The 23,500-nt window shown below is 50.0% G+C and overlaps 1 protein-coding gene across 2 annotated transcripts in view; it reads left to right on the top strand.

Moving 5' to 3' along the window:
* GAS7 (growth arrest specific 7) overlaps nt 1-23,500 on the top strand; it is a 102,401-nt gene that overhangs the window by 55,604 nt on the left and 23,297 nt on the right. For both annotated transcript variants that reach the window (XM_075110892.1, XM_075110891.1), the window contains exons 3-7: nt 7,637-7,708; nt 8,948-9,033; nt 12,089-12,142; nt 20,587-20,676; nt 23,103-23,218. In XM_075110892.1, the coding sequence (XP_074966993.1) occupies nt 7,637-7,708; nt 8,948-9,033; nt 12,089-12,142; nt 20,587-20,676; nt 23,103-23,218 (418 nt within the window). The remainder of the gene's footprint in view (nt 1-7,636; nt 7,709-8,947; nt 9,034-12,088; nt 12,143-20,586; nt 20,677-23,102; nt 23,219-23,500) is intronic.

The raw sequence follows: 23,500 nt of genomic DNA, 5'->3' as shown, positions 1-23,500 counted from the left end.
AAAGCAGCGAGGAAGTTCACCACTTGCCAACAATTCTTGCCTCTTCTGAAGCACTTGCTAGACCCGAAGTGAGGGATCAGTGGATGGAAGGAATATAACCGCAACCTACTCTAGTACTTCCTCTGCCTAATGTTTTTCCACCTCTCTGAATCAATTAAGGAGCTTGGAAGGATTTAGTCTGTGGGTTGAGGTTTTTCTTTCATATCTCACCAGCTACGGTCAACACTTACTCCAACTAAACTTGTGAACTGCAGCTCAAATAATAAGTCATCTCTGGAGACACCTAAGATGTCAAGCATTTTTATTACATTTTTTCTTGTACAGATAAAACTTTCTAGTGACAGTTTCCCTCTCATACAGGATGCCCTAGCTAAAGCGTGGTATAGAAACCTGCCCTGGTAAAGTGGCCTAAAACCTGGAAAGCAAAGTGTGTCTCAGAAAGTGCTGGAAATAGCATTATTATCACTACTAAGCCTGCAATGAAGGGCTCACTTTTGTCGCATGGTGTTCAGAGAAGGAGGGGCTGGTACAGATGCTCATTTTGAACTATCAGGTAAGGACTATTGTCAGCAGCTTTTCCCATGCTGTTGAGGTAGCAGGAAGCACCTCTACCCTCAACACATGGACAGAATATTTCAAGAACTCTTGGATGGGGCCTGTCTCCATGGCACTGTTTCGGGACCGAGGATAAAAGCTGTACGGCAGCTTCAGGCTCTTTTTTATTGAACTGCCTGTGGGATGGAGCTGGATTTCAGCTCTGACACTGCAGCTCCTGCTGAACTAGTTCACGCACTACATGGTGCTCTGGTTTCAGCACTTGTGAGATTGAATCTCACGTTTCATGCAGGTGCAGAGAGATCTGTCACTTCTGCCTGCTTTTCGTGTCTCATTAGGTATGAGGATGAAAGTAAGAAGTAAAGGTCAGGGCCCTGGGGGGCCCACAAAGGAGTGTGGCCTCGCAATGCAATGAGACAACACCCTGTAGAGGACCTTGTATCAGTTCAGAAGCACGTGCATGGGCTGGTTGTTTGGGCCTTTTGAGCTTATGTTGCTGTGGGTGACCCCAGTACTGCAGGGCTCACTCAACCAGAACGCTGGAGCACAAAGACGAGCTGCTGTGCTGAATCAGGAGAGCCCTCAGACTCTGGTCTGCAGGAGGCCAGGAGGGGAGAGCCAGGACGGTTCTTCCTGGCCTGGAGTCGAGGTGAGACCTCCTTGTTCCAGTGAAACAAAATATCCTTGTGCTACGCATCCTCTGTGGAACAGGAGTAAAACATTTTAATTGTACTCTCATTCACCCACTCCTGCTTCTAAAGTTTTGAGTGGTTTACTCCAGCCTCAGGGCATTGCAAGTGGTTTCCCCTCCTTACGTGCACAAACCCACGCACTCCCCCTGCCTCTCCTCTGGGCTGTTTTCTCCCACACACAATATCAAGAAATGAAGTGCCATAAAACCCTTTCTGATTCATCACAACTGTGGGGATGATCTTAGTAAGAAATGAGAGATAAGGTGCGAGAGCACTGACAGCACTTTGTTTTCCGCTGGCGAGGTGAGGTTTGCTTCCAGCAAAGCCAGCTGGAGTGTGGCGGCTTCAAGCAACCCAGAGGTTTGGACTGGGGAGTGCAGTATTGCGCTGTGAAAGGAAGCCTGTTTTCAAAGCAGGGCTGTTTGCGCTCCCTTCAACTCACAGGTCCAACCAATCTTTGCACTCTGGGGGGCCATGGACAGGCAGCAAACCTTGCTGAAAGCCTATGGAGATGCAGTGGAGCAGCAAAGGGAGGCTACGAGGTTTGTAAACAACTGCACATACGGGTGATTCCTACGTGCCATTGGCAAGAGCAAAGTGCATCCAAATAAGATGAGGTAAGACTGTGGGGCCTGTCCTACCCTACTGTGAATATCACTTCTAATTCTGCATGTTTTCAGGAATAGTTTGGGAGAAGCAGCAGGGTTTCTTCTTGTGTCATTGAGGAGGAACCTGTTCTGTTGCTGTTTTCATCCATGTCAGAGTGACCTGTGAGCCTGCACAGCTTCACGTTATTCAGGGCAGAAACTGGGTTTGGAGCTGCTCAGCATTACAGATTTATTGTTGTTAAAACCAAAGCAAACTCCAAACCTATTTATAAAGTCATGAGATAGCACCAGCAGTTGGGTGGCATGTAGCTGCTACAGATCCTTCAGACCAGGGAAAGTTTCTGCACAGTAAGCAGACCTGTGGCTTACTGGTCCTCTGGCTTGCTGTGCCCTGTGCTTGTAGTTTGGCCAATGAAATTATGGAGCATTTACCTCCTAAAATAGCACCACACGTGATACCGTGCAGAGGTACTAAATCCATTCCTGAAAGCAATATAAGCACATTCGGGAGGGATTACGCTGGACCTTAAAGGCCTGATGTTTGGCTGATGTTCTGTGTTCAGACTGGAAAGCAGCTGCTTTGACCACAGAGTGCTGCTGGATTCATGAAGGGACACAAAATTCCTTCCTCAGCTGCTACACTTTGATCACAAATATTGTCAGCATCAGGACCTGCTCAGAGCTGTGGTTGTTGACTAACAGGAGGTCCCGGAGTGCGTGGCTCTCTGAAGGCCTGACACATCATGACATTTCTCATTCTGCCAAACAGATGCATAGTGAACTTTATTACCCCAAACACCACAGGTTTCCGCTTTTCTTTGGGAGGAAATATTTAACCACATCTGTGAAAACCCTCTTTGGTTCTGTTGGCACATACCGCTTGGGTCCTGTAACTACTTTTCCTCACACTACATAATTTCAGTTTGAACAAATGGCTTTCTATTGCCTTACTGTTTAGTAACTCACTCCCAGTTATCTCCCAGGGTTGCAGGACTTCTTTCTGTTCACAGACCTCCTGCACAGTTCAGAGGGTGACAAGGAAGCAACTGATTATTCCTCCCCCTCACTGGCTAAGTAGAATAATTAACGTGGCTGATAAGGGAGGACAGAACTTGTCGGTGTTGGTCTGCCAGTGCTAAATTACACTCTCACAGGTGAGATGTTTTATCTTGTCTCCAACATCCTCTTTGGAAAATTAAGCAGGATATAAAATCTTGTCTGATACCTGTCATCGTTTTACCACAGGGTTACAAGTAGTCTTCAGATCTTCCAAGCACCAGGATCAATGGCTGCATTTGGTACTCCAAGAGGAGGCTCCGTCTTGGCTTCTTGGCTGTATCAAACAGGGTGTTTTCTCTCATCAAGCCTTTTCTAGTTTCTTCTAGTTGTGGAAAAAATCACACACACACACACACCCCCCCATTCACTTCTATTGTGGTTCAACCCCAGCCGGCAGCTCAACCCCACGCAGCCGCTTGCTCGCTCCCCTGGTGCGATGGGGGAGCGAATCAGAAGGGTAAAAGTGAGAAAACTTGTGGGCTGAGATAAAGACAGTTTAACAGGTAAAGCAAAAGCCATGTGCACAAGCAAAGGAAAACAAGGAATTCACTCCCTCCTTCCCACTGGCAGGCAGCTGTTCAGCCATGTCCAGGGAAGCAGGGCTCTATCACATGTAACAGTGACTTGGGAAGACAAACACCATCGCTCCTAACATCCCCCCTTCCTTCTTCTTCCCCCAGCTCTATGTGCTGAGCATGATGCCATGTGGTGTGGGACATCCCTGGGGTCAGTTGGGGCCAGCTGTCCCAGCTGTGTCCCCACCCAACTTCTTGTGCACCCCCACCCCCCTCGCTGGTGGAGTGGGGTGAGGGGCAGGAAGGGACTTGGCTCAGTGTAAGCACTGCTCAGCAGTAATGAAAACATCCCGGTGTTTTCAGCACAAATCCAAAACTAAACTAGCCCCACACTAACTACTGTGAAGAAAATTAACTCTATCACAGCCAAAAGCAGCACATTCTCATCCCTTTATTCCATACCATTTATGTCACGCTCAGGTCCCACACTATCCAATACATTCTCATTAACCACCACCCCGCTTCCCATCCTTTGACAAAACACACAGATATCATTCCCGTAGTCTATGGACCACCCCTGTGAAATGTCTGTAAAATGTCCACAAATGTCCACAAAATGTCCCCTGAGTTCATCCACTCCACGGCTTTGGGCTCCATCTGTTCTGGGGATCACGCAGGACAGGAGAGGTGGTGTGTTGTGTGGAGTTACTGGGCACTGAAGCCAGCTGAGGTCGGGTCACTGCTGCACTTGCACTGCTTCTTGAAAGGCTTGTCCTCCGTTGGTTCAGGTGGTTCCTACAACATGCAACTCAAATCACAGGTTACAACAATGTAAGGGTATAGCCATGACAATCTCCACCCTGGTCCCTTTGGGCCAGGTTATAAGTTTTAACATTGCAGTGAACTCCTTCCCTTGCCCCTAGCCCGTACTTTGTTTGTTTCTTCTAATTGTGGAAAAAAACAGCACAGCCCCCCCACCCCCTTCACTTCTAATGATGACTAAGCTACAAAGAAATTGTAATGTTACAGTATTATCTTGGCAATTTTAGTTGCTTCCAGTAGATGGCATTCCAGCAGAGCAGTCCTGCCGAGGTCAGTTAGTTCCTATCCCTGCTTGGGCTGCAGGAATAATCCCCATCTTATTCTGTACAGCGGAATTTTTTTTCTCTGAGCACTCAAAATAAATGGGGTTAAAACCATTCTTGTTCTTTTAATTTCCTATCCAGTAAAAGATGTTATTTCTATTTTACACATTATTATAGCATTTTTTACTTTATTTTTGCATGTGCGTAACTCAACAATTACTTTATTTTAGAAAATGCATCGAAGACAGTGAGTGTTTTGGATTGTATTCACAAATATGCTAACCACTGGGCACTGCTCTTCTATTTATAAAATCTCTGCCCTCAAGTTCTGCATCTGGGCGTTCGGTCTGGCAGAGGGGAAGCACTAGGTACTTCGCACCGGCTCCACAGTAGCTAGCAGGCAAAGTCGAGATCAGCTACAAGAAGCAGCTGGTAATTTTAACTGATTAATTACATTTCAAATATATTTGTTAGGTTTTTAGGTACTTTCCTTTGTACGGTCTCAAAAATGCAAAAATATTGTAGACAGATATGCTTGCATAAAAAAATCCAAGCCAAGTATGAAGGTAACAGTATTTACTGCTAATGTCAGTGTCAGTTCTGACAAAAACGTGTTACCCCACCGATTGCGCTTGGGCATAGCAAGAGTGGACATCGCAACTCCTCCACACAGATCTCCAAAAGCTGTTCTTTTAAAGACAGGGTCTTTAAAGACACTTGTCTTCAAGTCAATTCACTTATATTATTCATTATTCAACAATTTACATTATTAAAAAAAGAATGTACCAGAAATGTGGGTAGCACACTCTATTGTTTACCTTTGCATTACAATAAATGTAAATAAGAATTTGTCTTTATTTGACCATGCGCTTGTGTATTTCAAGCCCAGCCAAGCTGACTCATAAAAGACAACCCTTAGCATTTGATTTTCCTTCTGTTTAGTTAAAACATGTTTCAATTCTTCCTCATTGACCTAGCATGGAATTTATTAGCTTACTACCCAATTCACAAAAATCTGAGTAAAATTTATCTATTTCCCTATGATCCATCAAAGCTTCTAGTTAACCAGGTTGTGCACTTGCAAGGGAAAAAAAGATGAAAGCATTTTCCTTTGCAAGCAAAAGTTTGCTGTGGCTTGGGAAGAAGGGGAGCGGGGGAGGTGGGAAGCAGGGCATGTGTCTCAAGGATTTGGGCATCCCGGGTGTGGGGGGTGGCACCTTCCCTGAGTAATCCTGAGCCCTTTCCTGAAATAAGGAACCTAATGCAGCCCTTGGGGACATCGGTATGCGTATATATGTGCATGGATGTGTATGTGGGCAGATAAAACAGTGCTCCCTTCCTGCCCAAGGGCCTTTCGTGGCTCTTGAAGCACGTTAGCATCCTGTTCGTTGCTCACATAAGCACTTACCCAGGATAGGAGGCCTCCTGTGCCCTGATGGAAGCCCTGACAGCCAGCCCCTAAACTGTTCTGCCCAAGGGCTCTCTCAGCCTCTCCAGCCCCGTTACAGCTTGACCGTGTCCATCCAGAATATTGAAAGAGTGCAAGGTTTCAGGGTTCGGCAGGCTTAGATGGCTGTTGGTTGGGATTTGGGGAATGACAGTTCCATAAAAAGTGGCCAAAGCAGTCCTTTGACTTGATTACACTAACCTGCTTATTTTCATATTTCATATTGGCAGTCAGTATTATTTATTGCGTTTGGTACCAATATGTTCATTCAATAGCAATGGTGGCTGGGGCTTTCTAGCTGGACTTCTCCAGAAGTTGCTGCTCCAACTCCACTTTCTGCTGTTTGCAACATTTACAAAGTTTTGCAATTAAAGCTTCTGTACTCACCATGTGGTCAAAATAATTTTCCATTTGCTGAGAAAATGAGCAGAATAGTTAAACTACAGAGGAAACTGAGAGGGGAAAAGAAGCAGCAGTCTTCTGAGTATCAAAACTGGTGTGACATACATGTGCATATCCCAGCTGCTAAAGGACCCAAGTGGAAAAAAGGAAATCTGCCAGGGAAATATTTTTTTGAGGGGGAAAAAATGCTGTGGCCTGTGTATATGTCACAAAAACCACATCTTTGAGTGATTCACAGCTGCCTTTAATGCGGAGAGCAAGGGCAAAGGCATTGCCACCGCTTGGTCCTTGCTCCCAGTGAAGCCACATCTGGGGTGCTGCGTCCAGTTCTGGGCTCCCCAGTTCAAGAAGGACAGGGAACTGCTGGAGCAAGGCCAGCGGAGAGCTACAGGAATGATGAAGGGACTGGAGCATCTCCCTTGTGAGCAAAGGCTGAGAGACCTGGGCTTGTTCAGCCTGGAGAAGAGAAGCCTGACGGGGGATCTCATCAATACCTGTAAATATCTGAAGGGTGGGTGTCAGGATGATGGGGCCGGGCTCTTTTCAGTGGTGCCCAACGCCAGGCCAAGGGGCAACGGGCACAAGCTGGAACACGGGAATTTCCACCTGAACATGAGGACAAACCCCTTCCCTGTGCGGGTGCCAGAGCAGGGGCACAGGCTGCCCAGAGAGGCTGTGGGGTCCCTTCCCTGGAGACATTCACACCCCGCCTGGACGCGGCCCTGTGCCCCTGCTCTGGGTGTGCCTGCTCAAGCAGGGGGTAGGACAGGATGAGCTCCAGAGGGCCCTGCCAACCCCCACCAGTCTGTGATTCTGTGATTCCTAGGGTAAGGGTCCCGACTGGCTTTGCTGCAGCTCCGTCCGCAGTACGCTGCAGGTCAGACTCTGCGCTGGGCTTGATTTAACTACACCTGGAAACGCTGTCCATGCAGGTCATGGGAGCAGCTTACAGGCAGTGATCTGTGCGTACAGCTGTACCCCTGCTCTCCTGAGCACGGCCCTGGGGCAGACCTGCACTGGAAGAACCAGTGATGCAGCTCCCAGTCTGCCCTGTTCCCACCCATCCCAGCTGGCTGCCAAGGGAGCAGCGGCTGGGAACAGCAGAAAGAGATGGGAAGAGATGGGGAGTGCAGGGAGGTGCAGGCACCTTCCTCACAGGGTGAGAACCTGGTTCAGAGAACACTGAGGGTCAGACTGTGTGTGTGTGACAGACGTAACTCTGATGTGTGTGCAAGGCCTCCATCACCCTCACATTGATGTTTCCCTTCAACAGAAACGACCTGGGAGTGGCCAAGCAGCGTGCCTGGGACTCCAAAGAGCCCTGTGTCACAGAAGAGTTCTGCAGGTACTGTTTGATGCTGTGCCTGAACACTGCGTTAAGTGAATCTGCTTCTCTACCACTCAGCCGAGCAAAGGAAAATGCTGTGATTACATGGGAGGTGTATTTAATGTACATGTGAGTGTAGCACAGTGGACATGGTGAGGCTTTCCTGGCCGGTTGGTTATCTGAAGTGCCTGCTCAGGGCTGAGATGGCTCCTTCCTCAGAGCACAGAGGCAGATGGTGGCCCAGCACGTCAGGGAAGGACGGGCTGCCTTTCCCAGTCCTGCTTTCTGCCGGGGCAGGGGACGCAAAAAGCTTCAGAGGGATGTGGGCTGGCTACAGCTTTTCCACGCAGAGCACATGTGCACAATGAAGCATTTTAGCAAGTGGTAGCTACAGGGTTGACTGCTTCACCTCTGTTCTGACTTGAAGGTGCAGGGAATCAAGTAACAGAGAATCAGCTGCATAACTGTCCTGAAAAGCTTCGGGTACTGCAGAAAGACAAAGCAAAAATTACTCTAGAATAAAAAGTGTTACATATAAAGGCCATTGCTGCCAGCTGACTGTAAATAATGCAGTCTAAAGGATGTTTTTCACAGAATTTTTTCGACCTGATGCCCCTCTATCGGCAGAGCTGAGTGGGAAGTATTGCATGAAGATTGCACATTTTGTTGTGACCACAGGATTTGTGATGTAGTTGTGTATCTTGTTTTAACCCTACTTTGACCATTATTCTTTGCTCAGAATATTTAAAAAATAAAGCACTCTACAGCTGTATACATGAACCACAAACATCTTACAAGGCTTGCTTTCTTGACATGAAAAGCCCATCTCCATTAAACCTGTGCTTTTTACATGCCCTGCTTCTTCAAGCACATCATTTTCCCCAAAGAGTGCTAGGGGAACTGTTTTGAGTTTGGGGGTCTCTTTTTTCTTAGCTCTTTCTAGCTCAGTAACTCCTGTCGTAACTTCTGATAAGAGCCTGCTGCAGGATCCTGAGCTGCAGCGGGCCCATGGGCTGAGCTTCTGTAGGGTCTGGTCCCAGGGTGTTTCTGGGTTGGAGCTAGCACATCACGTTGCCAGCCTGTTGGGGTGGGGAAAGCATCCGTAGCTTCTTAGGCTGGAGGCAGTGAACACTGGTGACTCGAAAAAGGCACCATGATTTGTGTCTGTGTATTTAATTACATGATTAGTTTTTAAAATGTGCAATTATTAATTTGCTACTGGCAGCAAGCCTGCTAACTCCCCGTCTGTTCTTACAGTGAATGGCTACCATGTTTCTGGGACCCCAGTACACCAGCTCGACTCTGGTCACATGAGCCTCCGAAAAGCCAGTGGGGACCCCCAGGTAAGTTATGGGGAAAAAGCCAGACAGCAGTACCCACGAATAAATGGGTCTCAACTGAAGCAGTTTAGGCATCTGCCCAGAGCAGGAGATCAAGAGGCCTTTTCTTTTAGAAACTGTCAGATCAGACAGATTTGTTGCATCTAGAATAGTTAGTCTTTGTGTCCAGCTGGTAAAACAGTGTAAAATGCCAAAATACTTTGGATTTTTTTGCCCTATCGCTCCTTTCTGAAAAATCCACCAGGCCACTTCAGTCCCTATTAACAAGCCTACAAATTTTCCTGCCACTCCAGCCTGAAGCCTGGGCCTGTCTCCAGCACAGTCCTCTCTCTAGACTTGCACATCTGCCCATCTCTGTATCTCATTGTATTTTCTTGCAGCTCCAGCCTTCCCTCCCAAAGACAGTATTCACAAAGAATTTGTCCAAAGCTTTTTTCTCAATTACTTCATCCATTCCTGCATGTCCTTTCACAGGCCCTCCTCTGTGCCTTCCATAGCCCGTGCCTCACCCATCTCATCATCCCCGGGGTAGGGTTCAAGACACTGACTCATGGACAGCCATTCTCCCCCGCCTGTTTACCCATATTTTCAATAAATATCCCGGCACTTCTTGTTGCACCCCTTCATGTCCCTGGGAGCCTTCCCTGCTGCACTGCAGATGCAGCACAGGGCCTCTTCCAGCTCCCCCATGAACCTCTTCGCTGCCTGCCAAAACAGCGACAGTTGGATAGCGGGTGGGTTGCACTCCCGTCGGGTTGTGCTTCCCTGCCAGCCGGTGTTTTTCCCCTGGCGGTACCAGACCCGAGTTCTCTGTTTCACTTCTCTATTAACTGGTAGGTTCTTCTGCAGTGCAACTACTTAACTACTCAGTGGAATGCATGTTTGGTTCGTGTGCTGCTCCTGCGCTGACCTGGGTTGCCTGTCGCTCTCAGCATCCCTCTGATGTCCCCTATTTCTTGATCTAAATTTTGTGCTGTCCGCCAACTGCCCCTCCTTGCCTCAACCCACTTTCTCTCCCACTGCCTCCTAGGTAGTAGCCCTCAGCCTTGCCCCCATGTGTGCTGTTTCAGCTACGTCAGCATTTCTGGTGTTGCTTGCCCACCAGTGGGTCCCTGGCATCTCCCGTGACACAGTCCAGTGCTCTGGACTCCCTGTTCCTTCCACATCTACATCAAACATCTTGCACTGAACTGTCCTGTGCTGCTGCTTCTCCGAGCCATTTGCACAGGCTGGAGGCAGAGCATGTAGGCACCCAAACTAGGTCACAAGCGTTTTAGGAGCTGATGCAGTGCGTTGCCAGACTCCCTGTCCACGCAACTGCTGCAAGTCCTTCACAGAACCCAAATAAACTTGCAGGCTGTGACTTCCTTTGAAAAACCCTACACTAATCCTTGTGCAACAAATTTCATTTCTCAAGGTATCTGATTCACAGTGTTCTTGCCGTTGGCTTGGCACACAGGTCAGATTAACTGACTGCCCCAGAACTTCCTCTGTACAACATTTGCCACTTTCCATTTTTACGGTGCCGAGTCTGACTCAAGCTTTTAGCTGCCTTTTTGGTCGAACTCACACCTGAGATGCAAGGGGGGGTCCACGGCCATGCACTGGTTTTCTCAGCTGACTCAACCATCAGGCTGACAAAAATCCCTTTCATGGCTTTTCTCATTCACTTCCACAGCCTCTGTGATACTTTCTTTCCATCCTTCTTTATTACAGGGTTTTCCAAATTGAAGTCCTAGCTCCATTCCTGCTTTGAACCTGTAACTACTTTTTGAATCTAAAACTACCTGCTGGTGCCATTAATTCTAAAAGCAGCTTGTGTCCACGCCCGCTTGGGAGCTTGCTCTTCCCAGGAGCTGTGGCTGCTTTTGCAGAAGCGTCCTTAGGAAGGAAAATACCTGAAAATAAGCTGTTGGTTGCAAGGAGCTGTTCTCCACACCCTCAAGCTCTGGTACACTTTGGCCAGTCCCTGTCCTACCTGCCCGTCTCGGGCCATCCCAAGCTGCTTTGCCTTGACTGCCAGGCTGGCTCCTGCTGCAGAGCAGTTTGCAGGCGTTCTCCAGGAGGCTTTCTTAGACCTGGGCAGCTGCCACGGTGCAAACAAACGCTGGCAAGGTCCCTCAGGCAAACTCAGCCACGTTTCTTGGAAAGAGGTCAAGGGGGAAAAGCCACAACTGAGAACAACGTGGGGCTGTACTGTGCTGGGCACGGGGCCAGGCCTCGGCCAAGGCTTCCTAGAAAGCAGCTACCCGCCGCGGGCCCGGCTTGCCACGGGCGCCCCGGGGGGGGCCGCCGCTGCCCGGCCGGCGCCTGCGGGCCCTGGGCGCGCCGCCGCTCCTGCCGCGGCCCCAGCGGACTCGGGGCGGCTCCTGCGGGCGCTGCGCGGCCGGGCCGTGCCCCCCTCGCCCCGGGCGGCGGCTGGGGCGCGGTGCCGGGGCTGGGGGACGCGGGGCTGGGGGACGCGGGGCTGCGGACCCCGCACAGCCCAGCGCTCGGCCCCCCGCACCTCGCGGCGGCGGCGAGAGGCGGAGCGCGGGGCCGGAACCGCCCCGGGGCTTGGCCGCAGGCGGCACGGCCGGGCCCGCCTCGCCCGGCTCGGAGCAGGAGCTGCAGCGGTCCCTGAGCCCGGCCCGGCCCGGCCCGGCCCGGCCCGCCATTGGCCGCGGGGCTGGCGGCGGCGGCGGCGGCGGGGGGGGCGGCCCTGACGGGCGGCGGCGCCGCCTCCTGCTCCCGCGCCGAGCCGTGCTGAGGCGTGCTGAGCCGTGCCGTGCTGAGGCGTGCCGAGCCGAGCCGTGCCGAGCCGAGCCGAGCCGTGCCGAGCCGAGCCGTGCCGTGCCGTGCCGGGCCGAGCCGAGCCGAGCCGAGCCGAGCCGTGCCGTGCCGTGCCGTGCCGAGCCGAGCCGAGCCGAGCCGAGCCGAGCCGTGCCGAGCCGAGCCGAGCCGAGCCGAGCCGAGCCGCGGGGCCATGGGGTCCGCCTAGCGCCCGGCCGCGCGGCCCGCCCCCGCCATGCTGGGCTCCGAGAGCGGCCGTGACGATGCGCCCCGTTTGTCTCCACAGACCCCGGGGTCCCCGGCGGCGCCGCGGCGGCAAGGCAAGGAGAGCAGCCTGACGGTGAGTCCGGCGGGGGCGGCGAGGGAGGGGCTCCGGGCTGGGCACCCCGGGCCGGGGGCCGGCGGGGGATGCCCGGGCCGGGCGGGCTCCGGCGGCTCTGCTGGCGGGGCCGGGCGCAGCCCCAGGCAGGGCACGCGCGTGCTCCGGGGGTGCTGCCTGCGAGCCAGGGGTCCGGGGGAGACCTCGGGTGGGAACCGCCCCCCACAGCGCCGCGTTTGGAGGAGCACGGGGAGGTTGGGCGCGTACAAACTGAGGCGCCGGTCACCCCCCGGCCAGGGCAGAGTCTAAGTGGTTTTTTCTCAAAGAGGTGTCAGAAGATATTTTTCTGTGCTGGAGCGTCCAAGTGAAGATCTCTGCTGGGAACGATAGGCAAAGGTTTTAGGTTTCGGTGTGAAGTTAATCTTATATTTGCTTTTAATATTAGTAATTAAATAGAGCTGACTCCATCATGATGTTCTCGGTATCATGTTTACAGACATTAATATCTTTTGTATGGCTGGTGACCTCATCTGGGACACAGTTTGCACTTTGGGACTCTTCGGGGCAGGACAGATGTTTAAAAACAGGAAGGAAACCAAAATAGATTAATGGAAGTGGTTGGGAATAGAAAGGTTTATTGAAATAACGAAGAAAAGTGAACAGATAAATGAATTGCAGTGATAAAGGAGAGGCAATAAGCACGCTTACAGCTGCAGGCACTGGGAGCGTATAAAGTCCACAAGAACAAAAGGAATAATTTAACGTTATGCATCACTGTTAACTGTTTCTGTGGGGAGGAGGTGGTTGTCTACATCATCACGTGCGGCCTGTTGGTGGGCACGGTTCCCCGGTTCTGGTGGTGGGGACGAGGGTTCAAAAGGAGCACGTACAGGTGTCTCCGACTGCAGCGCAGGTCAGTTGATTCCACGGAGGTACAGTTTTCTCGGGGGAAAAAAAAAGTAATTTATCAAAATCAGTCATTATGAATGAAAAAAATGTGTTGTTAATGTTAATTAATGTATTGAGAGAGTGACATGTCATGAAGTAAGTGTAACTGTGTTGGTTGGGGCAGATCTGCAGTGTCCTGGGGAATCAGCTGCAGGGCCGCCACGGCTGGGGCGGGAAACGCGTCTGAGCCCCTTAACGCAGCCCCCTGCCCACCCGGGCCAGGGAGCCACAGGTGAACGTCGTGCCCAGAGGGACTAGGCGCGTTCCCAGCAGGCTGCTCTGGGCTGCGGGGCGCAGCACAAGAGCGGCAGCGCTGGTGTTTCTGAGGTACTCGCTGCTGACAGGGGTGAGGGCCCAGCCGCTTGCTGAGGGTGGTTTTCGCTGTCATCTGGTAGCATCTGCAAAGCACTGAGTGTTGTGTGTTATGTCAGGGTCACTGGGCGTGCGTTTCTGAAAGTCCGAAGCTTTCAAGTACAATGCATCAGACAGACAAAAACAAGCTAATTTTAAGAGCTGTTTGCTCCAAGCCATTGCCTGCATCGGGGAAGGATTGTGAAAAACACATTCTCATACGGAGCATAACTGTAAAGCAATGTAAATTTTCCCCCATCTCCGAGGAGGTCATACTTATTCAGCGCCACTCAAGCTTACGCTGGGATGCTGTGGTTAACAGCTGCAGGGCACATCCTGAGCTTGCTGTCAGATGGTTCTGCTTTGTCCGTAGCAGTGCTCAGGCTGAACCTCTTCTTGCAGAGGGGAATTTTGTGATTGACTTCGGGGCACTCAGTCCAGCAAACCTCCCCCCGGACTGAAATCCTGTGATACCCAAACTGTGGCAACCTGACAGGTGATGTCCAGCGTGACCAGCGGCTGCAGCCTGGCTGTCTCTGTCTCACCGCTTTCAGCAGAGGGGTGGGGGAACAATCCCATCTTCCTAGGAACACATCTGCCTCCTCTACATCCCAGTAGCCATTCAGGAGCACAGCTTCTGGAAATCCTGATGTCAGGTGGGAGCTGGAGTATTTCTCATCTATATATACGCCCAACAGGAAGAAGAGGGCGGTGTTTTCGGTAAATTAATGTTACCAACACTCTGTTGTCTGTTTTCTTTGGAAGGGAAACCCCTGCTGGGTTCTGTCAGAGGCTGCTACGAACCTGCTGCTCGCATAAGTTACTGATGCTCACGTAGGAAGCAGCAGTGCAGGTCTGCGGTCTGCTTTGATTTTGCAGTGAGTCATTAGTTTTAGGCTGGGTGGTTTGCTGTCTGTTTCCTGAAGAGCTGTCTCTCTGGCCGTGAGTTCCTGTGGAACTCCTTTACCACAGGTGAGGGAGAGTTAAATGGAGAAGGTACAGGGGCATATCGACTCGGAACACAGCTATATCTCACTTGAAGAGCAAGAAATCTGATAGTATGGTATTTATGAGTGTGGGTTTCCTTCTGAAGAATGCTCTAGTGACTTGTCAAGATACCACATGACTTGGAAAATGCTATGGTTTGTATTGCGTATGTTGGACGCGCGAGCAAGCACGTGCTGCGGACGGGAAGAGGGGCAGCCTTCGTGCGGTAACTTGGTATTTTCTGCTGCTGTGCTCTGTGTCTGACGCAATGTGGTGAGCACAGTACAAGGCTGCGCATTCAGCACCGCTCTCCTGCCTGCCCTGGGGCTGACTGCATGGCAGACACTGACAGAAGTCCCCTGCTTTGGCAGGCACCGACCGAATCATCTCTGGACCTTTCTACAGGTAGACTGCAGACTCTACAGGTAGACCGCAGGACTTCAGTTGTCTGTTCTCCCCTTCTGTCAGACTATAGCTGCAGCATCACCCTGCCAGTGCTAAAACCACGTGCAAACTCATGATGCTGAAGCTACCTAGGCACCGTTTAGGCATTTTTGCACTTCCCTGTCTGGGTAGAGTTAAAACTGCCTGAGGTTTTGTCTGTGCCTAGGCTCTTCTGAGATCTCCTCCAGCCTTGGCATTTGACTGACTTGCCCAAAAGGTCCCACTTGGCAGGTGAACTCATCAGTCTAGTGGAGTTGGCCATTGCACTTTTTGGGTCTCAGCTGAAATTGTAAAGCAGATGCTGAAGTTAGGTGGTCTGACACAGCTGTGCTGTGTTCAAGGTGCTGTGAATGTGCAGAAATTGGAAAAAATAATCTGCATTTTTAAGTTGAAGAAATGAGCAAGGATGTTGCCCCACTTGAATCACTTCAGCACGGCACAGTAAGCTCACCCACTGTCTGCTCATTTACTTATATAGTGTCTTATGTAATAAACATGTAGTTGATTATCTAAGCCTTGATCTAATTATTCTTGTTTTATTCATGTTGCTTGGAAATGCCTCACTTACTGGTGAGTGCTGGTACCAACTTCAAAGCCTCCAGAGGACTTTGAAATCCATGAAATTAATGTGCATGTCCAACCTAACCAAGCGTCTTGCTCTGGTGCACGCTGCCGTTGTGCAAATCCTCTGCACTCACCTGCCTCCCTGGGACTCCTCTGCCGTCCTTTTGCATCTCAGACGTAATCGAGAGTCACCTACAGCGTAAACAGCTCATTTTGTCATCACTGCCGATGTACCACTGCGATGTACTCATGCAATATTAGTCAGAGTATTTAGCTGCTCAGAGTGTAACAGCTTTTGCTCATGATCATTATACAGGCAAAGGTATTTTAATCTGTTTATTGAGTTTGGTGCACAGCAGGCTTGTCAAGAGAAATGCATCAATATTTGCTGCTTGTCTGATTTTCTTCTGTCCCTCTCCCCTGAGCTTTGTTGTCACCGTGGTTTTCACAGCGTGTCTCTCAGACTGCATACCTTCTCCTAGCCTCGGCGATCCATGGCTCCCTCACGCAGGCTTTAAGGTGCCTCACGCTTGTGTCCAGCAGCAGCTGGAAGGACAGGCTGCTCTCCTCCGGCATTGTTTAGCTTATGCTTGGAGGAGTACACCTTGCTGGTGTCTTGTCATTAGCGTTGCTTTCTTGGAGGCTGACAACAGCCATTATTTCTATTGGTGAAGAGGCTGGGTGAGGACTTAATGTCATGGTGAGGCTGATTATCCCCTTGGCTGTCCCAGTGGAGCCTGTGCGAGTGTAAAGCAGGTCATAACGCCTTGTTTTCTCTTAAAGTGCTGTGGCTCCCATCATTAGCTGTGATATGTATTTTAATTTGTTTTGTTTCTTACTGGCAGTTACAGCTGTAATAGTCAGCTTCTGCATGCTCTTGTTGGGGCCTTGCTGGCTAGTCAGCGTTGTGCAAGGAGATGAGCGCTGCGGTGGTCTATCCTGTGCTTGAATTTGGGCCTTGCACACGGCCTGACCGGCTGCCAGGGATGCAGTTAGTGGGAGCAGTGGTCCCTCGCGCGGGGAGGGGGCCATCGCTGCCTGTGGGACCGATAGAGCTACTTAATGCTGTTAAACATCACAATGTCATTGCGAGATGCTTTGGCTGTCTTCAGCATCAGTTAAAAAGCTCGTCAGTGGGACTAAGCTGGTGAATCAGAGAGCTTTTTTTTTTTTTTTTTTTTGCTATCTTTGATTTTAGAAACAAGAAAAGGGGCATTTCAGGGGGAGGGTTGTGGGGGGAGCAGGATGTGGTCGCTCCACTACTGGCATGCAGCCATGTCCTGCTCAGTGCCAGCCCAGTGTTACCCTCCCTGCTGGGAAACCTGAGAGGTTTTAGAAATGTTTGGAAATACAGATCTGAGAGCTCTTCTTTAAGTATAAGAAATCTGTGGTGATGAAAGGAGAGAAAGAGTCACAGGATTTCCTATGCAGTCATGTATAATTTTTAGTAATATTTCTGGAGTTTTGAAAATTTGTATGCCCCCTCTACAATTTTTTGAAGAAAACTGTAAGTTCTGTTAAGTTCTGTTTACCACACAAGTAATAGGTTTTTTTTTTAAGATTGCAAAAGTTTCTGCATTTTAGTTTTTTAATTCTGACACCAATTTCCTTTTAAACGTGATACTAGACCCCAGTGGCCTCATGCCTTTTTCCAGACAATTCAGCATCGTCTCTAGACAACTAAGTATGAGCTTCTGAGAAGTGAAGAATGTTTGATTTATACATAAAACTTTGAGTGTGATGGTACTCTTTGAGAAACACATGAACTGACCCTACGCTCATCACCTGTTGACGTGTGTATCAGTGTTTCTCTTCCTGCTGTATGCGTGGACGTGGCATGGTGGGTCCATCACACTGGGACGCCTTCACCCATCCGAGCGTGGGCGTTTCCAGTGGCTCCAGGAGTACGTCTTCAGGACCTTAGTGATGTAACAGAGAGTCTTAAAGCTAATAAGCAGCTTCCAACTGACAAAGGCTTAGTTTTTATGAAACAGGTGCCGCTTTTAGCAGGGAATACAAATTTCCCTTGCAGTTTCCCTTTGCAGATTTTTGAGCTGCAGGAGCAACTTGTGTGCCACAGCATGTGCTCCCTGTTGCTTGTCAGCTCCGTGTCTGGGTGCATAGCGTGATGACGCTCCGTCTTCTGGTGAAAGCTGGAAAATGCCTATTTCCCCCACTTCTCATTATCCAGTGCGACAGTATTGTGCCTTGAAAACACTGCTGTCTTCATGGGAAGCATTTGGTCTTTTCTCAGTTGAAATAAGTTGTCTTGGGCAATGCAAAACCCTACTCCTAGACATTCTTTGCAAGACCACCAGTAAAAGGATGGGTAGAAACCCAGAACAGCTTCTCCTTTCACCACTGCAGTGTTGGTGCTCCTGATGTGGAGATGTGATCGTTTCCAGTGTCCCTAAGACTTCCATGCAGTCTCTTTACCTCTTCTACCTTCTGCTGCTAGCTATTTTTAACTGGAGCTAATTCCCGAGTTCCTGTAGCTTGGCAGTCTGCTCTCAAGAGGCGGCACCCTGTGCTGGATGCCCATGAGGTATGCGGTGTAAGCGCACGCAGCAGCCGTGCACTGGGCAGTGTTTTGTGTGGGCTGCCAGGCTGGAGATGCTGGAGGTGCTGGAGGGGCTGGAAGATCTGCAGGGGCTGGAACGGCTGGCGTCCAAGCGACCTGTGGCTGTCACCCAAGTTTTCATTCAGTGTTGAAATGCAGCTTCAAAGCCAGAAATCCTCAAAGCCAAAGCTGTTTAACCTTGTCTTGGCACCCCGTACCTTCACCTGGTTACCTGTAACATTGTCATTGCTGACAATTCGTTGTTCCCCCTGTCTCCCCTGCTCAGGGAGGGTGAGCTGCGGCGTCACTCGCTCAGGGGAAGCAGTCAGCCTGCTGCGATACGTGGCAGGGCAATCGTGCATGTGTTCTGCAGCCATTTCAATTTTTTAAGGCAAAACTACAATCTATTGTGTTATTTGAGAAATAGCGTGTGGCTGTGACAGCTCAGAGGTGTGCCCAGGTGCCAGCGAAGCCCGTGATCAGCAGCGGCGTGGGATTTCGTGATGTGTGAAGCGAAGTGGAGCCTCTTCTCCCTCTGCCCTTGTGTGCCGGTCCAGTGCTGGTTCAGGTCGGTGCTTGCTGGATGCTGCCTGAAAGTAGCAAGTTGGCTTAAGGTTTCTAGCCGGTATTTTTAAGATGTTTGGATGGATCAGTTGTGAAGCTTCCTGGTGGGGTGAGAGGGGTCTCCTAATGGGGGGCTGAACCAGTGTACACTGGCAGCCCCTTGCACCAGAGCTTTGCAGTGCCGGCGAGCAGCTCTGCACGCCGCTGCTGTGCTGGCTGCACCCAGAGGGAGAGGTGCTAGCTCCTCCGCTGTGGCTGGGCTGCTTCCAGCGGAGGATGGGACCTGCTTGCAGGCTTTTAGATCTGGTGATCGCTGAATGGAGAAGGGAAGGTAACCCAACCTACCTAATCAAATAAACAGAGCAAGGTGGGCTTGCGGTGCTGTCCCGAGATAATGAGCTGACAGGGAAGAGGCAGGAGAGGAAAACTTTAGCAGACAGAAGGTGTCCTCAGTGAAATGCCCCTCATGGGGGCTTTGTGCTGGAGGCTGTGGTGGTGACAGAGGTCAGCCTGGGATAACACGGGCCCATCGCTGCAGCACGGGCAAGCCCAGCTGAGTGGGGCTACTCGGGCACGTCTGGCTGGAGACGCAGGCTCACCGGAGCGGAGCTGCTGCCTGCAAAGTGGCGGTGAAGCGAGACCTCTGGTCTCCGGCCTCCTGCAGATCAGATTGAAGCCCAGTGGGAGCTGGAAAGAAGCTGGAAGTTAGGCACATGGTTAAGGATCTAGCCGAGGTGACAGCCAAAGACACTGTAGGTACAGGGTCCTCAGCCTGCTTTGAAATGAACTTGGCAAGCATGGACAGGGTGATTTTTGTGAAGAAGCAGGGTGGAGAAAGCTCTTGTATTACATACAGGGCAGCCACCGGAACTTCAGCATGGGCAGACAGCAGCAGAGCTGATGTGGGCTTGCAGGAATAGTGTTGTATCAGCTAAAGGCTTTCTCTGCGTCGCCCTGGCATGGTGGTTTGCGTAGTGTTAGCACTTCTCAGCATGTTGCCATGTCCTCTTTGATCCTCTCTGAATAGCCTGAAGGCAGATTCACTGCGTGTAAGCAATACCTTTTATTCTGCCCGTGCAGCTGTGTTAACCCTACCCACGGCTTTGGTGCTGACTTTCCTGTGAACGTTAACCAATCCAAAAAACCCACAGTTACATTTGTGATTCCTCCATCCCCAACTTCTGTTGGTTCCCTGATTAATACACAAGTACTCTTAGTGTCCAGCGAATCTGGGGGTGACAAGAGGGACTGCTTTTGGTGTACCTGCCCAGCAGAAATTTTAGGAGAGTGTTACGTACCAGCAGCAAGCTCTGACTCTCGCTGATGCTTTCCCTCAAGGGCTCAGCTGTGCCCAGCATCATTCTGCAGCACGTCCTGCTGTAGCTGTCACGCTCTTCACTTCCAGTGTGCTCTTATCAGGCCATACTGCGATAACTTAACGAGCACTTGTACTTTTTTATGCCTTTGTTTAATGACTGTGTGATGAGTCCTGTCTCACGAATTGCTGTGGCTTTCGCACACTGAAGGCCAGCTGACTTTAGAGAGCCCCTGTTCCTTTTTGCAGGGTCTCTGGGATAGATGGAAGGGCTGCACGCTGGAAAAATAATCTTTTTTCGTAATCCTGTAACAGACTAGCATAGCCTGGATTTCCTGATGAGATACACGGATAGTGCCTTCAGTGCTCTCTGCTGCTCGCAGTATTCTGGTGTTCAGGGCATGCTCAGGGTGTTTCATGTCAGGATTGTTACGGCAGTTGGTTACGGATCTAGGAGGACTCCCTGTATGGCGCTTTCCAAGTCAAGCAGATTTTCCTCATGTGAAATGGGTAGTTTATTTTCCTCTGAGCCAACACTCCTGCTTGATCGGAGGAGCTTTCTGGGAATACTGAGCTGCTGTTTCCATGCAACAACCAATTTTTCTTCACTGACGTGCATTCACTGTGGATTTTCTGATTGGAAGCACATGTATATAACCTTTCATTTGCATATTTCTCATCAACAGCTAAATTTCAGTATTCTAACTCTCTCTTGCCTTTTTTTATTTACAGATAAACTGTGTGACTTTCCCCCACCCTGACATAATGCCAGAGCAGCAGTTGCTAAAACCTTCAGAGTGGAGCTACTGTGATTATTTCTGGGTAAGTAGGCAGCCAGCCACATGGCATATTGCAGCTCCTGAGCTTCTGAAAAATGGAACAAACAGCTTGATATGTGGTACAAGGTAAAGAAGAATTTGGGCTGAAATGCAGTGTGTTAGGGCAGCACCAGGGAGACTGAGGGTGCCAGTGAAGGTCAGGTGGAGACCATGTAACCAGTCTCAGATGTGGGTGATGACCAGAAGAGAGTCCAGAAAGGCATGGTCAGCTGTCAGGAGACAGCTTTGGTCAGGAAACCCGGAGTATGTAGGACAAACTACACATCTCAAAATACCTCAGCCGTAAAGAGATGTGCCGCAGGAGGAGGGATAGCGGGGACAGGGGGCTGAAAGGGTATATTATTTCAGTGTTTCCCAGAGCATGAGAGCTAGGGATGCACAAGGAAGCTGGGGGTATCACATTTAAACCAAGCAGTTAGTTAAAAACGTTGCGTTAAATTGTAAAACTCACTCCCACGGGATGTTCTGGAGGATGGATGATAGATGCCTTTTTTTAAAGGATGAGGTTTGCGAAGGACAGGCCTATTAGCAGCTCTTAAACTGAGTAGTTTTAGTGCAGCCTTCAGCACAGGAAGTCTCCAGTGGCTGATCCTGTGTGTGCCCTCTCATGCTTAGCTCCGCTTTCAGGATCCTGAATCAGATTAAAATGATACAGTAGTCCTTTGAGTGTGGACCTGATCGAAAAAAATCTTCCACTGGAAAACTGTTTTTTTGGGGGAGAGAAATACAGCCTCAGCCATGAAGACTTTATGAATTTCACATGTTTTTCAGTTACCAGTTATTGAAGTGTTTCCATTTAAAAAAAAAAAGTTTCACTTATGAAAAAGTGTAGCTCCTGGAGGCACAGCATCCCTTCCCCTCATGCGTGCTCAGCGTTGGCGGGAGGACTAATGGCAGTAACTTGCCATACTTGCAAATGGTCACGTTACCAAACCATCAAAGTTTCTTCAGTTTCTTCCAGCCTTCTGATCCCAACAAACAATAAATCACAAATGGTGTATAGGATTATTTTTTGCATGTCTTACAGAAGTTGCTGCCCTGCTTCATATTGAAATGGTTCTTTCCATTTATGCTTGGCCACTGCTTGGTTCCTTGGGTTCAGTCATATCTCACTGTCAGTGGATCATAGAATCGTAGAATCATTAAGGTTGGAAAAGACCTCTTGGATCATCAAGTCCAACCGCCAGCCCAACACCCCCAGGCCTCCTAAGCCATGTCCTGAAGTGCCACATCTACACATTGCTTGACCCCCCCCAGGGATGGTGACTCCCTCACCTCTCTGGGCAGCCTGTGCCAGTGCCTGACCACTCTCGCAGTGAAGACATTTTTCCTAATCTCCAGTCTAAGCCTCCCCTGACGCAGCTTGGGGCCATAACTCCACTTAAAGCTGCCTTTCTTCTGCAAAATTTTATCCTCCCATAGGTCCTCACCCAGGACTTCTCTCTTGTTCAGCCTTGGTCTGCCCATGACTCCCCTCCTTCTTTGATGAACTCCACTCCTCCTGTTGTCCCGGGCTGGTAGTGCCCAGCCGCCTGGTGCCTGGCATGGTGTCCTACCGGTCTCCTGCTTTGACTGATGTGGCATTTCCCTCTGGGCAACTAGGCAGTACCGAGGGTATTGGAGCAAAACCTACAGTCCTTCGGGAAGTGTTCTCCGGGCCTGTTTGTTGTAAGAGGGTCAGAAATGAAATTCTAAAATAAGGGAAAGGAGAGAGAGGAGAGGGAGAAAAGAGACAGCAGAGAGAAGACTGTTGGTCCTCGTAGCAACCCTGAAGTCAGTGAAGCAAGAGGTGAAAAGGGCTATGTAGGAGACAGTGAAAGGTGGGAGTATGGCAGGAATCTATTGAGCAAGTTGCTGGTTGACCCTGCTTCACAGCAGATCTGTGCAGACTGGCTGCATTTTTCTAAGCGCAAATCAGGGTTGAACTGTACAGTCTGTTAAAGGTCACTTAGGGCTGCGTTACCCCTGGAAGGAGCGGCAGTGTCCTCCCCTCTGCCCCAAGCATTGCCTTGTACTGGCCTCAGCATCCCTGGCTCTCTTTGCAGGGCTGAGCTGGCCCGAGCCAGCCCAGGGGCGTTATCGGGTGGGAAAGGCCACGGACAGAGGGGAGGCAAGACTGCTGCATAGGCCCCAACATAGCTTTATGCTAGCTAAAGATAACTGTAACACTTCTCTTTTTTTTTTTTTTTTAATTAAAAAAAAGGAGTAAGAGTAGGGGGAAAGAAAAAGTGTTGGGCTATTCCTCTGAGAGGGGCTGAGGTGCTGTGACCATCAGCTGTTATCAAAGGAGGGCACCTGGAACACCATCGCAGCCTGTTGCTTGGATGGCTTGGGCAGCTGCTGCTGGAAACTGTGTGCCGGTGGTTTCAATACCCAAATCTTTTTCTTTAACTTCCTTTTTCTTTCCAGGCTGACAAGAAGGATTCACAAGGGAACAATACAGTGTCTGGATTTGAAATTCTTCTTCAAAAGCAACTTAAAGGGAAACAAATGCAGAAGGAAATGGCAGAGTTCATTCGAGAAAGGTAATTAGCACTTTGCTAACAAATTAACTGTTTATGGCATTTTTTTTCCTGACTTAGATATTCCTTCAGTACATTAATGACATAGCATAAACTGTGTAAAAGATATGTGTTGTGGTTTAGCCTCAGTCAGCAACCAAGCACCACACAGCCGCTCGCTCACTCCCCCCTGGTGGGACGGGGGAGAGAATCAGAAAAGTAAAAGTGAGGCAACTCATGGGTTGAGATAAAGACAGTTTAATAGTAAAAGCAAAAGCTGCGTGCGGAAGCAAAGCAAACCAAGGA

This window comes from Phalacrocorax aristotelis, chromosome 16, assembly GCF_949628215.1.
Source record: "Phalacrocorax aristotelis chromosome 16, bGulAri2.1, whole genome shotgun sequence".
Classification (NCBI taxonomy): Eukaryota; Metazoa; Chordata; class Aves; order Suliformes; family Phalacrocoracidae; genus Phalacrocorax; species Phalacrocorax aristotelis.
This window is presented reverse-complemented; position numbering and strand designations above follow the sequence as displayed.